This window comes from Saccostrea cucullata, unplaced genomic scaffold (genome assembly GCF_032062105.1).
Source record: "Saccostrea cucullata isolate Sc308-1 unplaced genomic scaffold, CSIRO_AGI_Scuc_v1 ctg9691, whole genome shotgun sequence".
Classification (NCBI taxonomy): Eukaryota; Metazoa; Mollusca; class Bivalvia; order Ostreida; family Ostreidae; genus Saccostrea; species Saccostrea cuccullata.
The window spans coordinates 7,150-23,813 of NW_026924657.1; the positions used below are offsets into that span (position 1 = coordinate 7,150).

At 33.6% G+C, this 16,664-nt stretch overlaps 2 protein-coding genes across 2 annotated transcripts; one reads left to right on the top strand and one right to left on the bottom strand.

Annotated features, from left to right (window-relative positions):
• Nucleotides 1-652: 652 nt before the first annotated feature.
• On the top strand, nt 653-3,983 carry LOC134266977 (voltage-gated hydrogen channel 1-like). Its single transcript, XM_062749201.1, has 3 exons — nt 653-809; nt 1,015-1,522; nt 1,658-3,983. Exons 1-3 carry the CDS (start codon nt 804-806, stop codon nt 1,966-1,968), a joined length of 825 nt encoding a protein of 274 aa, XP_062605185.1. The 5' UTR covers nt 653-803; the 3' UTR covers nt 1,969-3,983.
• Nucleotides 3,984-5,676: 1,693 nt separating this feature from the next.
• Nucleotides 5,677-16,233, bottom strand: LOC134266978 (centrosomal protein of 192 kDa-like; the record flags this gene model as incomplete). The annotated part of the gene is made up of 24 exons (XM_062749202.1): nt 5,677-7,155; nt 7,417-7,475; nt 7,818-7,938; nt 8,126-8,223; nt 8,330-8,431; nt 8,631-8,726; nt 9,125-9,204; nt 9,369-9,558; nt 9,665-9,770; nt 9,894-9,959; nt 10,240-10,300; nt 10,469-10,584; nt 10,809-11,016; nt 11,168-11,283; nt 11,405-11,526; nt 12,005-12,087; nt 12,210-12,390; nt 12,634-12,798; nt 12,995-13,079; nt 13,264-13,410; nt 13,713-14,073; nt 14,206-14,425; nt 15,826-15,957; nt 16,087-16,233. Coding segments are annotated over 24 exons (3,195 nt in total), but the record flags the coding sequence as incomplete, so codon positions are not given.
• Between the last annotated feature and the right edge of the window lie 431 nt (nt 16,234-16,664).

Sequence of the window (16,664 nt, forward strand, 5' to 3'; positions counted from 1 at the left end):
TTGCTGATCAGATGAGGGTGAGGGCTGAAATAGACTTTGGCTTCTGCCCACTCCCATGCATGCATTAACTTTAATTTTTCTATAAATAAAATAAAATGTTGATCAGATGTTTCACTTACATTATTGAACTAATCTTTTTTCATTTGATTGGTTGAAATACATTCATAAAAAGACATTTTTTTTACTCATGCCGTTCATATAACCTATTCTACATCTTTAGAGAAGTGGACAGGCTTTCGCCTACATCCATTTCTCCTCGCAAGCCTTCATGTTGTGATTCTGTAGGCGAAAGTCTGTCCACCTCTCTAAAGAGATTATCATATATGACTAAATATACTGCGAATTTACTTCAATTTAGACGTTGAGGTCTATATTAAAAATAATTTTTTAAAAACTTTAAAATTGATAAAAACCTTTTCGGGGGAGTGGGGGGTCGCTTCTGGCCCTCCAAAGGGCATTGACCTGGACCTGCTGAGGACCAAAGCCGAATCGGCGGGATTTAAAGTGGAGAATCTTTCATATTTGTTTGTTTTTCTACAGTTGTATTGAGTCACAAATAACTTTTTTTTCAGGGAGGGGGTGGGGCACCTGATTAATCCGGAAACAGATTAGGCCCCTACTTTGGATCTTAGTTTCCTTGATCTCGTCAAGCTCTCGTACAGATCGAGAATTGAGAGACCACAATATTGCTCTTTGTTGTAAATAAACAATATTGATGGTTATCAACTGTACCTTGCCTATTTTGCTTTGGGTAACATTGTCATCCTGGTAATTCTGTTAATTTGTGAATAATTACTACAGATATGAAGGTAAGTGATGAGGAAAATATCACTATATGTATGCAAACTAAGAAGGGGGTGTAACCTCACGTGCAGATTTTAATTTTTTGTGACCTGTTTATGATGATGAAAATTTATATATATTTTTTCTAATAGGTCTATACCACATTATGATGTTATTATTTACCATATTTCATTTTGTAAATTTTTATCATATGTTTTTACCGTTATATAGATTCAGATGGAGGGTTTTCAAAAGCTTCAAGATGATCTGGAGAAAGTCATTGAAAAAGAAGACTCGAACAGTTCAATCACAACAGACTCAGATGAAAAGATGGAGTTTCGAAATATGCGGGAACGTCTAGTCTACATACTTCACACAAACAAGTTTAACATTATCGTTGTTGCCCTGGTGGTTCTTGATTCCCTCCTGGTGATTGCGGAGCTCCTCCTTGACATGAATATCATTCAAGTTTCTGAGCACAAGGAGGGGAGTGATCTGGCTCCTAAGATCTTGCACTACTCTAGTCTTGCCATACTTAGTGTGTTCATCGTAGAGATTTTTGTCAAAATTTATGCTTATAGATTGAGTTTTTTTCGCCATAAGATGGAGTTGTTTGATGCGTTTGTGGTGGTGGTGTCTTTTGTGCTCGATATTATCTTCCGCAACAAGGAGGGGCCTGAAAGTGGTGCGGGACTCTTAGTTGTTCTGCGATTGTGGAGAGTGACTAGGATATTGAATGGCAAGTCTTTATTGTTTGTTTCATGAAAGTTAAAGCAAATTTAAGATTTACTTTGCAGTCATTTTTTTTTTCAAATTTGTATTTAAATTTTCTTGAAATTTCCAATGACCATATTTGATTTTTATTTCTTTACAGGCATTGTTGTGTCAGTTAAAAAACAAGCAGAAAAGAAGATTCAGAGAGAGAAACGATTACGTCTGGCATGTGAAAAAGAACTGGCTAAATACAGAGAGTACTGTACTACACAGGAACAAGAGATAGAACTGTTAAAAGGCCTGCTTGTCAAACATGGAATAGACCTTAACAGATCACAGACTCAGCGTCCTGTCGTCAGTAAGATTGACGTGATAGCAGACATCAATCAAGTGGATGAGAAAGAGAAAGCCCCGCCTCCTCCAGAGACTCTTCCTAAACAGGAGCACTCGGACACGCCCCCTTCAAATTAGATCCTAATTGTTCAGAAAGATTATTATTGTATTTTTGTGAAATCTGTATACAGATTTTTTTCTATGGCATTGTTTTGTCCAGTGTTATCCTACCTGTTAGTAAATGTGTCCAGTATTGAATATATTGGTACAAGCACTCATATTAAAAAAGAAATGCACTAGTTTTTCTTTAGTGACATAAGGTGCCACAGTTAAACAAAATGAATAATTGATATTGTTCTGCTTTACATTATTTTTTATCAGTGCCACATACAAATCTGTATTTTTTTTTTTGTAAATTGTGCACAAACAACAATGCAGCCTACAACCTCCATTTATTTTGTATTTTGAAACAATCTTTGTATTTAGATATCCACCCTGTGAAATATTGATGTATTTGAACTATCCCTATCATGTAATCTTTTATTGTTTCTTGAACATTTACAAAGTGCAATAGATATTGATGGTTGTTGATTCATTTAAGTGTTATCATTTAATTAAAAGTATCAATTTGGAATAACATCCCCTTGGGGAAAAAACATCAAGTAAACATTCATTGGTCAAACTTTATAGCAGAATAATAATCAATAATGGCGTTTGATATATATAAGGTTTTATTTCTATAAATAATGATAATTAATGTGCTTGATGGAATTTTTCATAAGGTCAAGGCGAGTTAGGAAATGTATCGCATGCTACTGCAAACATTCCACAGTAACTGTTAATGGTGCATCTCATTTACCATGTACATATCCCTTGTCTCAGCTAATCACATTAACATGCTTGTTGTCCTTTTATCATGTTTATATTGCTATATATTGCCTCTTTCTTGGTTCCATCTGCTGCTTCAGTTGTGACTCCTCCTTCAGTTGCCACAGATAAAACTGATCTGTTTATCTCTGAGTAGATTCTCATTATCCTTGAATTCTCTTTTGAAGCTTCAAAATGTTGATTAATATTAAGTTTATATGTTGATGAGATTAAAGAAAGCTTTCATTTTAAATATGTTTTTGTAAGAATAAAAATGTGCTCATGAAACAAATAAAATAGGCAAGTTTATTATTTTATTTAACTAGTGCCTTTGTGAATCTTAGTTTTAACTAAAGTCTGTAGTGTGCATCTTTTTGAATTGTTTATTACAAGAGTCCTATTTATTTTGTGTTGTGTTTTGATGTTAACAGCTTCTAGATCTGTGATGTACACTTAGTGTAACTGTTGGGATATACATTTTGTGTTTGTAATTAATTTGAAGCCTGCCATATTTAGTTTACTTCTTTTATTTAGATTTGCTGTTGTCAGATAATCATTTCAAACAGCCATATTTTATTTAGTCATAGTTTTTGTGTGACCCCCCCCCCCATGCATACACATACTGTACATTGTCCCATTCTTCCTGCTGTGATGTCATTTTCTGATATCTATTGTATCTGCCCACATTTCCAACAGAGAGTCCTTGATTATTAATTTTTTTTTAATGTACAATGTACTTAATGTCACATTATGTGTGACACACTATTGTATGTTGAAATACTTCATCTTTGCTAGCGAAGATGAAATACTAAAGAGTCATGGCGCTTCCACCACTGTTTATGAAACTTCCTTTAAAATAAATTATTTTCTACCAATTTCATTTAAAAAATCAAAGTGATAAGAAAAATGACTCGTTTTTTTTATGCTAACTATTAAAAGAATCTTAATATTTCTAAATTTGTATCAACTAAAAACATTTGGAATCATACTTCATCAATGTTCTAGATCCTGCCAGCCATTTATGAAACATTTTGAACCTTTCTTTGATATGTATGACCTTTGGCCTACTTATTTGAAAATGATCAAGGTTAGTGTAGTAATATCCAAATTTCCTATGTTTAATGCTGGTTTTGATGTAAAACCTTTTCTCAGTACTGGCCACTGGTCAGATAATATAGATTGAGATATTTACTAACTTTGTTTTTAAACAATATGCCCCTCTTCTTTGGTGGGGGCGCGGAATTATTCTTGAATGGGTTACCTCAACTTTCACTTGCATTTAATAACAAAGTACTTTTTATGAAACTGAGATTGATATATCTTTTGTATTGTAATTTTATTTAGAGAAAATGCATATTTACAGCAAGTTTTGTATTAAATTCTGCCCTTTTTTGACAGAGTTATGTTCATGAGATATACATGTTAAATGTCAATTTTTGTGTTACAATAATTATATATAGAAGTTTTGAAAGCAAAAAACAAATAAATATGTATGAAAAAGTGTTGTTTTTTTTGTTACAGCATCTGTTTGCTGTTTTAATATCCAGTAGCACTAAAAAAATTCAAATCATTAGATAAATCTCTAATATGATGTTGACAAAATTGACAAGCACTAAAATAAGGTTTGAAAATCATACCAGAACAAAACATTATAGATATTAATTTAATATTCATATTTCTTACTATAGTTGAACTTGGCTGTCTCAAACACCGATATCTCAAATACAATGTACCATGGATATGTTTAGATTTGGAGGTATCAAACACTTATTCTTTTTAAATATTTAAGTATTTTACCCTTGATAATCCACATATATCTTGAATATACAGAAGACTTGTAGACCATGAGGTCCCACTGGAAAAACCTTATAACTGACGAGTCATCACATCTTGTCTCCTTTATAAATATGTAGAGCCCCAAAGTAGCCTTGCACAGTCCATAAAGGAGAGATTTGAAGAAAATTGAAATGATAAAAGGTTACTTTTCTATATTGGTGATGATTTATCCTTGTTTTAGAGAATAAAATAGGATCTGTGACCTATCTCACAAAAATATACTACAGATACCTGTTCTGGTCCATCATTAAAACCTTTAAATTCTGGATTTAAAATAAAAGTTTCCTGAAGGTTAAAAAGAAAGTCAGACATTAGAAAGCAATAACTTTTTTTTAAATAGCCCTGCTGCAATTTTGTGAAATGAAACCATGTATAATTATCTTAATGTGACCTTGAACTTGCTAGAAAGGCCTTGGTTTAAAAAAAAATCTTTGGTCATCATCAGCGATCTTTTAATGAATTACTGACATCTAATTTTCTCTGAAATTACTGACATCTTTTAAAAACTTTTCCTACCCCTAAACTTGCCAATATAACCTTGACCTTGAGTCAAGTTATGACATACCTTCCTCTTTAAGTAATATTTGTTAAAAGTGTCAAAGTACAATACTTGTCAAGGAGAAAGTTACAAACTGGATACCATTTTTTTTCTGTCCATGACACTGAACTTGTGAAAAATACTTTTGTTCAAGGCCAGGACACACCTTTAGGACATAATATTAGTATGTGAAGTATAAACTTCCAGTGTTTTCCCACATATATCAAAATGATACTTTTTAAGTGCCAAAATTTCTCAAATTATGATTATTTTTGTCAAGTATCAACTTTATGTTAGAATCAATTAAAGAATGGACATGAACTGGATGCATTTTTTTCTGCCTTTGACCTAAAACTTCCTGGAATGACCCTGGGTCAAGGTCAATACTTAACATCAGGTCAATTTAAAATTTGCAATTGGAAGATAAAGTTAGCAACAATAGGTATTTTTTTTCTTGGAAGGGGGTGTATAATGTTTTGGGAGAGACATCATCACATCAAATGCAATAACGGAGTACTCAGTATTCCCATCAAAGACTATTAGGGAGATATTTACTGTTTCTCTTTTTCAGTTTGAACACCTCTAGAATAATGAAGGAGAACAGACAAATCATAATTCTATTTATTTTCAATCTTTCAACCTTATAAATATACAAGCATGTTCTACATAGTGTCATTAACTACACTTCACTTTTAAATAATAATAAATAAGTCCTTTATTACTAACCATTTAGAGATCTCAGATCAACATAAAAGTTTCCACATTTCATATCCATTAGTTTTTCATGCATTCATACTTTGAAAGGACTAGCTAAGAAAAAAATATTACTGTTAGTCTAGAATTCTGCTTTCCCTTGCTTATTCCATTTCTTGTCTATTTCATTTACTGTAACCACGGAGATGGATGGCTGAAACAGACACCTAATGCCTGGTGTCCAATTAATTTCTGTATTATTCAAATCAAATCATTATATCCTTTATAAATATTACTGATTCTACCCTATAAAATACTGAATATCACTGAGGTATGTCAATCTGTGAACACATGAAGGTTTACTAAGATATCTTGAAAAATTAGACAATGCTAGACAGAGACTTTTCAGAAAAATTAAATTTAGTATCACAATACCTCCCTCTGTCTATCTTTCTTTTTCTTTCTCTCACTCACTCCCTCTCTCTCTTTAGGATTTTAATTAGAAAATGTAAATGCCTTCACTTATGAAGCACCAAGTTTATCACAGAACCTATCACTATCATGCTTTCATGTTTAAACAAACATCAAGCATTTTGAAAGTAATTTTGTCCAAGAAAATGTAATCAAATATATATATAAAGAAAATCAAAAGATACGTGTAAATACAATGTACATGTTTATATCCTAAGATTTACAACCAAAAGGATAAAGCATTGACAAAATAATAGTTTAAAAAGAATATTAATTGAAAAAAAAGATTATGCTTCTAATTCTAGATAAATAGTTAAATGCAAAGTAGATTATAATAATCAGCACCTGAAGTAAATGAGAAACCAGAGAACAGATTTGAATAATAGAGCATATTGAAAGCTGCCACACCAATCATATTAAATGATATATACATGTATACACAGGTCATCAACAAACCATGTAATACAAAGTTCAGTTGATCCTGTTTTCTGACAGGTTATTTACACAATATCATTTTTATTTCATTGTACTGAAAAAATATTCCTAAAATGGATAATTCAAATTAGCAAATGAACTTGGCAATCCATGATTCAAATCCATGTAATATTATCTACATCAATCTTAAAGCTTCTTAAATATATATATATACATGTAAGTATATTAAATTGGTACTTTACAATGGAAGAATGAGACAAAAGCCTTTCTATAAAACACATTAAAAAATTCCCACAATGTATGTATAACCGGCTGTTCTGTTTATCTCCCGCTAATATCTTTGTTGAGTTTGTTATGATGAACACTGACCAAGTAACTTGCCACTCAAACTGTATCCCATTCCAGTTTTTAACACGATCAGTCCCTCGTAATTGTTTGGTTCTGAAGGTCGAAATTCCACAGGGAGCATAAGGTACTTCTTACTCCTATACAAATAAACAGGTATACATATAACACTGACTATCAGTATCAAATTTAGGCATACATCAAAGGTAATGCATTTTAAACACAAAAGTTATTTTACATAAAATTCTCTGGAAGAGACTGTACCCCATCCCTCCCTCTCTTTTGTTATTTTTCCTTTTATAACAAGTGGAAATTTAAGTGGAATGAATACTTAACAGCTGCACTCATAATACATAAACACATTTTTTAGCATATATATGACACATGCTGATCACACTTACTTTACTTCAAATCTCATATGCTTCACATAGAATGGTGGCTGTGGGGGAATCACCTCAATCTGTGGAAAAATATGAATATAACATGACATCATTTTATATGGACACAATTTAAGTTGAATATAGGCTTAAATGCATCTCATTGTTCCACAAAAAAAATCCTTTTCTCCCGACACAATATTTAAAGTTGACAAAATAATCTATTGCTGTTTGCATGTCAACATTAGAAAATTCTCCACCAAAGAAAATGCATACTTTCTAGTGATTTTATTACCACAGAAAGTATGATTAGACAAGAGAACTATTCAGATCAATATCTTATCTACATGTAGTAGTGTGATGTAAGAATTATATCAATTATCACATATAAACCTTACAATATCACAGTTTATCTGATGACTTACTGGTTGGGGGGATGTGGAGTTGTTGGCGATCTGTAACTTGGCCACTTGGGACTGACCCACTAAACAGGGGAGGAAACCCAGCTCCTCATTCTTCAGAATCACAGGCCTATCATCCTTAATCCTGACAATACCAAATAAACAATTCAAAATAATAAATACTGATACACACAATATACACAACTTCACAAATATTTGCAGGATTTTCTTGGCAACAGTTATTTCATTGCATTGTTCATGCATATAAAATCGAAAACTGTCAGACTCCAATTTTTTTTTTAACTTCAGAATCTCAACACCAGAAATCATACTTTTTATGAGTTTTGTGTCCAGTTTCCTGGAACCTCTCTGTCATGTCCTCTCTGTATGACGACAACTGACTACCAGGCACATCATCATTAGCAATGCTCTGCAAAAAAGATAACATTTACAACTTTCTGAAATGTTCTCTTGGACAATATAATAAATCTACCTTTATGATAATTTGATAAATAACAAGAATTCTTGTATGTTACCTCCCCTGTGAGTTGCAGTCGAACTGGTTTATCCTTTGCACTTTGTACATCCCAGTGTTGTGTGAAAGTTCCTTTGGATCTTGGCATAAACTCAACATTTACCTACATGTATATTAATCAAAATAATTCTCCCATCATTTTCCGATAAATACATTTCTGGTCACAGGAATGTAAAAGAACATTAATGGAAAATACAATAAACTGCTTCTTTAAGGATTCTTATACCAAACAATGAATGACTGAACATAAATTTACTATTTTTATCAGTTACACAAAGGCTTGACCTTTGACCCTTGTCTACCTGAGTACTCTTTCCTGGTGGTAAACTGCCCGACTTGATGGTGAAGTCAAAAACTTTATACATGACTCGGAAAACATCTTTAGTACTGTCTGCACCCTGCTCAAAGTTATAGTGACAATACTGACATAAACAAATATCACATGGGCAACTTAAATATGAGTTTGGTCTGTGAGGTTCAAGTGAACAGTGTGTAAAAATCTCAGAAATATAAATAGTACTAATGTAAAATAATGGTGTGAAAAGAAGTGCAAAATAACCACTTTCTGTGATAAAATTTTCAAGTAATAAAAAAAGTACAAGTCATAGTATATTGATAAAAAGATATACAATATAATTTCAATATAAAATATGAATTGAAAATTTACAACGTTTACTTGAAAGCAGTGCCAGGTGTTCTGTGAATTTAAGATAAAAAAAATTACTTGTTTTATGTGAAAGTGAATTATATCAGTAAATTAAAGTACACTAGAAGTACTAGAAACCAAACACTCTACCTTGACATATGGCGGGGCAAAAGAAGAGACAATCCACTGCATGGGTTCATCAGAGGTGTTAGTCAGCTCAAAGCTGGTCTCTACAAATATTTCATTACTGAGAAATTAATTTTAACATTGTAAAAAAAATGAACATGAACATGCATTCTCTATACTTTTCAGTTTTCTTTCTTTGAATCATTGCTTTTGAAAATCCAATTCAATACAAAAATATCCAGATATATTATTAGAAGAGTTCCATTACCTGACTGTTCTCCTACTTTGGTGATGGGGAACTCTATCTTATGAGCCGAGGTCTGCATCATGCTCCCTACACTAGACTCGTAGGGCAGGCTGATCGTGGGCCCCACGGTGGGTCTGAACACCGGGACCAAGGTCTGGGTCAGGGTCGGCTGACTGTCCTCCAGCTCCGTCCGTATCTGGACCTGCACCTTCTGTAATAGCAAAGTAACACATGATTGCAAAATTCATACATTAATCTCTTTATTTGAATGTGAGGATTTTTTTCTCTTTGTTATATATGTAATGTAATGAAGTAACCTTGGTTTTCTGGCCACAGGAGACATGCACACATCCGCTCCATGGAAGTTCATTGATTAACTTGTACACAGTTGGACTTGGACTGATGCACACTGTCACTTTGTCCCTGGTACATTAAAGAAAATAAAGAATTTATATATTGCAACAAAGTACATGTACATGTACACACATGTATAATTAAAGTTTTCAATGCATTTTAATTCAGTGAGATTGGTGCACATGTACTTACTTAGGTCCTACAACACCGCCCTCTGGAGTCAATTTTAATTTCTGGCCTGGCCAGGTCAACTCATATCTACAGAAAATAAATATTGAAAGTATGTTAAAAGTGTTGTAATTTTAGAGTTTATGCTTGTAATTACGTGAATTAATATCTGTACAAACTGCTATATAATCTATGAGCATGTTGACCAATTTTGTCACTGTAAAATTACGTTGCCCTTTTATGATTCAACAATGAATTTGTTGTCATTTGACAAATCTAAAGATATATAGCAATAAAACTACAATGTTCAAAGAGAGTTCTGCAAGAAAAAATACTTTAAAATATAATTATTTTCTAATAATGTACTTACAACATTGATTTGCTTTGAAAGTTACTGATTTGAAACTTCAGGATTGGAAGCTTTCCATCTTCTGAAAGAAATTACATGTAAATAAAGCCCAAATTCCTTTTACAAAAGTTGTATTTTACTATATCATTTTCCTTAGCAAAAATTTTGAACACGGTCACATTTTCTTTGAATGTTTACAATTACTAAAGCTTTTATATCTCTCTTAATTAATGAAGAAACCTAGACTTACTGGAGACTCGGAAGATGAGTTGTGTTGGTTTCACTGTCCAGTCTTTGTCATCTTCCTCTGGGACAAACAGAGGGGAGTTGTGTAGAGGGGTGGTATTACTATGGGGAGATATACACCTGCAAAGAAATTCATCTATCACTGTTGAATCTGTTTGCAGCTACTTCAGTCCTTATTTTATCTTCTTTACACAGAAATTATTATATATGAATTCCTTGACACTACAGAATTGTAACTTGATAATTTAAGACTGGAAATGCATATGAATAAATATGATTTAACATAGAAATATAAATCTAAGAATTAAAACTATACTAACAAAATGAATAGAAGTCCCATCTACCTGTTAGGATCTTTGGAGGGTATTCCAGTCAGACTACCACTGGTTCTCAAACCTTTCTTGGCACTAATGGGAGATTTACCAGCATGGTGGATCTGGGGAGTTTTAGTCAGGGAAAATTCTGAGGGTGCTCCCACAAGAGCTATATATAGCCTGGACATAGTGTTGTAAAATGTGTCAACCAAAGAGTTCATGTTCACTTCCTGGGGCACTGAAAATGAAACAAATCCTCTATGAAGACTATTAAGACTATCAAATTATAAAAGCAAGAGTAAAGTAAAACTTTAAAATAAGGCAGAAAGGAAATGAATAAACTAACCAATAGAGAAGCATCTATATATTAATTCTATTTAAGATAATACCTTGGGATTCTGGAACCAAGTTCTCGTCTGGGAAGCTGTGATTCAGATTGAGTGACAGAGATAATGAATCAATAGAGGAGCTTGGTTTGTATGGCTTTGCTGAAGAACTCAAGGCCCTAATAAGAAAAAAGGATTAGTAAAGAACTATCTTGTTGGTCTAAAAAATTATTATCTTTTAGAATTCATGAATCGTGTTAAATAATAAGACATTTAGTTGATGTAAACTTGTAATATAACCTTCTAAATCGCTGCCTGGAGATTTCATCGCCATAGAAGGCCACTACTGTAGACACAATCTGTTTACTGTTGGAACACAGTGATGTCTCTCGATCAGAGGGGTTCAACACAATTATCACAGACTGACAATAAAACAAAATTACTTGTGTAAATATGTATACAGTCCAACTTCAATATCTCAAACTTAATGGAACCGAGAAAAAACCCTTCAAAATACTGTAGACATACTTTTTTCCACGGGTTCATAATTCCGCGGAATCTCAATTTCTGTTTAATCCGCGGGTAGAAAATTACGTGGATTCTTCAGACTGTCACTGTATGCATTACATTTATATTAAGTAGGCTTAGACAAATTTCCGCGGAAAATTTGTGACTGGAAAAACACATAGTGTAAATTAATACCACGTGGAAAAAAGTACTTCTACAGTACATGTATCAGAGGGATTTGAGCCATTGGGGGTAAAATTCATAAGGAAAAGTCATTGATACTCCACATAACTTCTATGAAACCATGGTATTTAAGATACTTGCATGTTTATGTATTCAAGATAGCAAAGTTCATTGATCTAAACTGTGATCTAATGAAAGTTATAATCATACCTTTGTTCCCTCTTGTTCAAGGACAAACTCACTGGGTTCAACCAACACTTTACTAGAGATATTATCCTTTCTGCAATTTGACCCTGAAATGACACAGAGGTAAAACTGTAAGTACATCACACTGTGGTTTCACTTCTTCTTTTGGGGGGAATTATTCCCTCTACTCCAAAAGATAAATGTGGAAACATTTTCTAATCAAACAAACCTGTGTAGGCCATCAGTTTGACATAGACAGGTCTTGAGCCGACATTCCGTACGATGATTTTTTCCCCTGTCTCCTGACCTAGTGATATATCCCCCATGTCCAGACAGTATCTGTTCATGTCAGCAATACTGGCTCCCTCCACTACCAGCTTACCAACTCCTCCATAACCAGACACAGGGATCTACGATATTCAAATAAATATGATTTCATCTTACACCTCACATATACAGTAAATAACTGTGACAATAGTATGTTGTACAAATAAAACTTGTTTATTCATGTAAAATATTTCTTCAATCAAGATAATTGCTTGTCTCAGATAGATTTCAAAAGCTGTTGCAATTAATAATTGGATTACAGTATATTCATTGGACACGGTGGGTTTCTGATATGAATTTCACTTTTTAGATCTAAAATGACCTACCGAGAACTTGTACGCCGTATCATAAGGTTTGATGACAACTTTGCCGGAGTTCAGTGCCGCTGTGAGTGGGGAGTAGGTGACATATACAGGGTAGGTCTCCAGAGGCTGAATAATGACGTCTCTGATCTCTGTCAGGCTGTTAGACTGAATAGAGGAGGTTCTCAGCTGAAAGGACAAAGTTTTAATGTTATACATAAAATATATATAGGTACATTCACATTTCCTCAATATATACAAATATACACGTGTAACTAAAAATGTTTTAAAATGATTCAATGTACTGTATTTTCACAAAGCTTTTCCATTTTCAAAGAACAAAGTGTAACAGAAGTCACATCTGATACAAGAGGGAATATTTTACCTTGAAAACGTGTGCTTCATCTCGAACTTCCAATTTTAATTTCAGAGGATACTGTGTTTGATTTTTCAAGCGGAACTTGTTTTCCCTGGAATGATAAACACTTTTAGGTATTAAGTAATCAATGATATATTAAAAATGTAAATGCATTAAAATTTTAAAACCGGGAAAGATGGGAGAGAGAGACAAACTGTAAATTTTATGTGCTTCGATTCATGATTTTTAAGTACACAGATTTACATTACAGAATCTGTTTAAAATGACATGCTTACATAGCTTTTCCAATACCCACACCACCAAAATAGATGAAGCATCGGTCACTGAGGACTATAGGAGTGGACTGTCTCTTGGTCACCACACTACCCAGAACAGGGAGCTCATACAGTGGTCCATCAGGCTCCACGTTCATCAACAGAACACTGTAACAACAATCAACAAATATATAGAACAAAGACCTGCTACACAGAATAAGTTTAATGAAGACCACTGATAATGAAATGTTTGTTTCATAGATAGGTACATAAATGCTGTTCTGCTTTTATTGAACATTTTTCTCCGAGTTGTAAGTGTATCCTTTCACAATTTTTAGAAATAAGTCTTGTTTGTACATGTATAGCCCTTCCTTTAATGAAAGCTCTGTTCACAAAATACGCTCATTTCTTTGCTCCTTTATTGAAGAACATTCATGTTTAATGGGAAATATAATATAATATAAAATTACCTTTCTAGTGCTTTTATCTCAGATTCCAAGGGGAAGAACTCAACCACCACCTCGTTTTCCTGTCCTGGAGGGATCGTGATTTGTTTTGGACGGACTCTGAAAACATCCTCATGATCCGGAATACTTAGAGAGACATTTAGATCTATATTCCCGTAGTTCTTCAAAGCTATAGAATCCCGAGCAGCCTGTCTGACTGTGGATTCTAACTTGAGCATTTCCAGGTATTTAGGGATGTGAAGTCTCGCTACCCCCACTATGGCCTGTAAATCTATTGTTCTGAGGGGAGGGATATTAGCAGTGGGCGTGTCCACATCAATGTCAATCCGTGCCGTCATCTCATCAGGAGGATTCTGGGCCAATGCTGTGAAAAAAATCAATAGAGTTCACAATTTACAATTAAAGCTAGCATAAAAGTTTCTCATTAATCAGAAAAGCAGAGGAAATGTTAAACAGAATTCAACTTTAGGGGTGTATTAAAAGTACGATAAGATACCTCTGTCTATTCTCTTGTCTGGTGGTCGACACCAGACTCTGACTTCCTGTTCCGTGATCCCAGAATCCTTTGCTGACCGTCCCGGGATGCACAGTGTGACCACTGTCTTTCCTAATGCAGGCGACTGTGGGCGGCTACTCCTAGAGATGATGGAAATATCTCCCAGAGTGGAATTCTGTCCATTACGATCAAAGGAGAAGCAATGCCAAGGGATGTTATTCTGTCAGAGATACACACAAATTCATTATTAATTGCCATATCACTTACAATCAGTTTTAATTGACAGAAAAGTTAATGCTGACAAAGGTTAGGAAAAACATTGACACTCTCCATAAAGTTAAATATAAATTGTTAGTTTGTGTGTTATTAGTCATTTCTTTATTTGAAAATTTGCTTAATATGTATTTTTTTTTAGTGCTTCTCAAGTTTGTGTTGGATTAGACAACCTTAAAATGAAAAAAAAAATGTGAAGAAGGAAAATCTGAATGAAATGTTCCATCAATAGACATAAATTAATGAACTGCTATTCATATGTAAAAGTTGTACAAGAATTATGAACGTTTTTTTAACTTGAAAACTATAAGATAATTTATCAGGAAAAGTACAGAGAAATAAACATCAAAGCTGCTGAAGCATTTATTTTAATCAAATCTTAGAATATAAGAATCTCAAAATTCAGTTACGCATCACACAATATGACAAGGGAAGGGAAGTATACAATGAAATGCTAGGTAAATATGATGAGTGTACAATACAGAGAAGTGCAGCACCCACTAAAGATACCTACAACGCCAAGGTTCTTAGTCTGAAAATCACCAGCAACAGCAGGTTTAATTATAATCATTAAGATAAACAGTTCTTGTCAGATCAAAGGTATCAATCACATTAGCTGGTACCACTAAAGAACAAGGTATAGTAAAGACCCTTTTTGAAATAAAAGTTTAAATACTGTAGAAGCACAAATTTTCGTGGGGATAAAATTTCGCTGATTTGTCACAAAAAATAGTTTTGTCGGCATTTAATTTCGTTGTTTTGAGAGTAACCCTATTCAATATATAGTCATATAAATTTTCGTGTGGGATTTAATTTCGTGGAAAATTGTTAACAACGAAATAAGCGAAATTAAATCCCCCACGAATATTTGTGCTTCTACAGTAGCTGAAATATAGTTTGTATTTCTGAACAAAAATAATACTTACATCAAAATCAATAATGAATTCAATTAATAGCATACGCAGTATGGACCACAAAGGGGCCTTTAGTCTACCTCATTCTTTGTTAATTAAATCAATCATATAGTTCAGAGAATAAAGTAATTTCCTGAAGCAAAAACCATTCAGTGAACAAGATGAAATATGAACCTTTTTTTATATATCAAAATTTTATTAACATTTCTGTATTTTAACACCATGTATATTAAAAACATTCCTTCTGTCCTCTGTCAGTTAAAATGAAGAGAGGATGAAGACAAGTTTACATGAAAGGTTCATGCATAGGATTCATGCATAAAACATAACAGTTTTGGTAAACATTATTTATATTCTTTCCCATGCACATGTCAACAATTATTACATACACATTAAAAACATCTTGCTTTAGTTTAAAATATCCTATACTTACACAAGAGATGGAGAGCCTGAGTGGGAGTGAGGCTTGTCCGTAATTAACAATCCCCAGGGTCAGGAATTTACAGCTCCCCCAGGTCACCTGCCCAAAGTTCAGCACCCGGTTCTCCAAACCATACCCATGGACCTGTCAAAATTTAACATTGTGTTACATGCTTATAACAGCCTCTAATGAAATTGATACACTGTGAGAGCATCTACTAAGACATTTCTCTAAGTCTAGACAGTTAAACCAGTGTGGTTCATTCTAAGTTACCTCAATCTTGGGTTTTTCTGCTATGGCCTGGATTGTGACCACTGTGGGGTAAGATGTAGATCCTGTCGCTCTATCCTGCGTAAATCTGTGGGAATGGATCAACAGTTCTGCTACATAAGCACCAGCCAATTTAGGAATAAATATTACCTGCAATGCCAAAAATACTAATCTGTAATACATACATGCATCAACAATTTACTCTATACTGCCAGTCTTCATACATCAGCAAGGATTCATGATGATTCCCACTAATATCTAAGAATATTACTTGGCTTGAAATCCTTATCAATAGACACCTTTCTCTTTCATCACAACATAGAGTGCTCAAGTTAAACAAGAGGCCCATGGGCCACATCGCTCACCTGAGCACTGTGGCTAGGAAAAAGTAGCAATTGGTTTATTGAAAAGTTTAAATCCAAAAATAGTCCCATGACCAATCATGGCTTTGCTATTCTTAAGAAGATGATTTTTAAAAGAATTTTCCCATATATTTCTATGTAAAACTGTGGTCGGCCATTTTGGCTCCGCCCTACCCCCGGGGGTCATGATTTGAACAAACTTGAATCTACACTACCTGA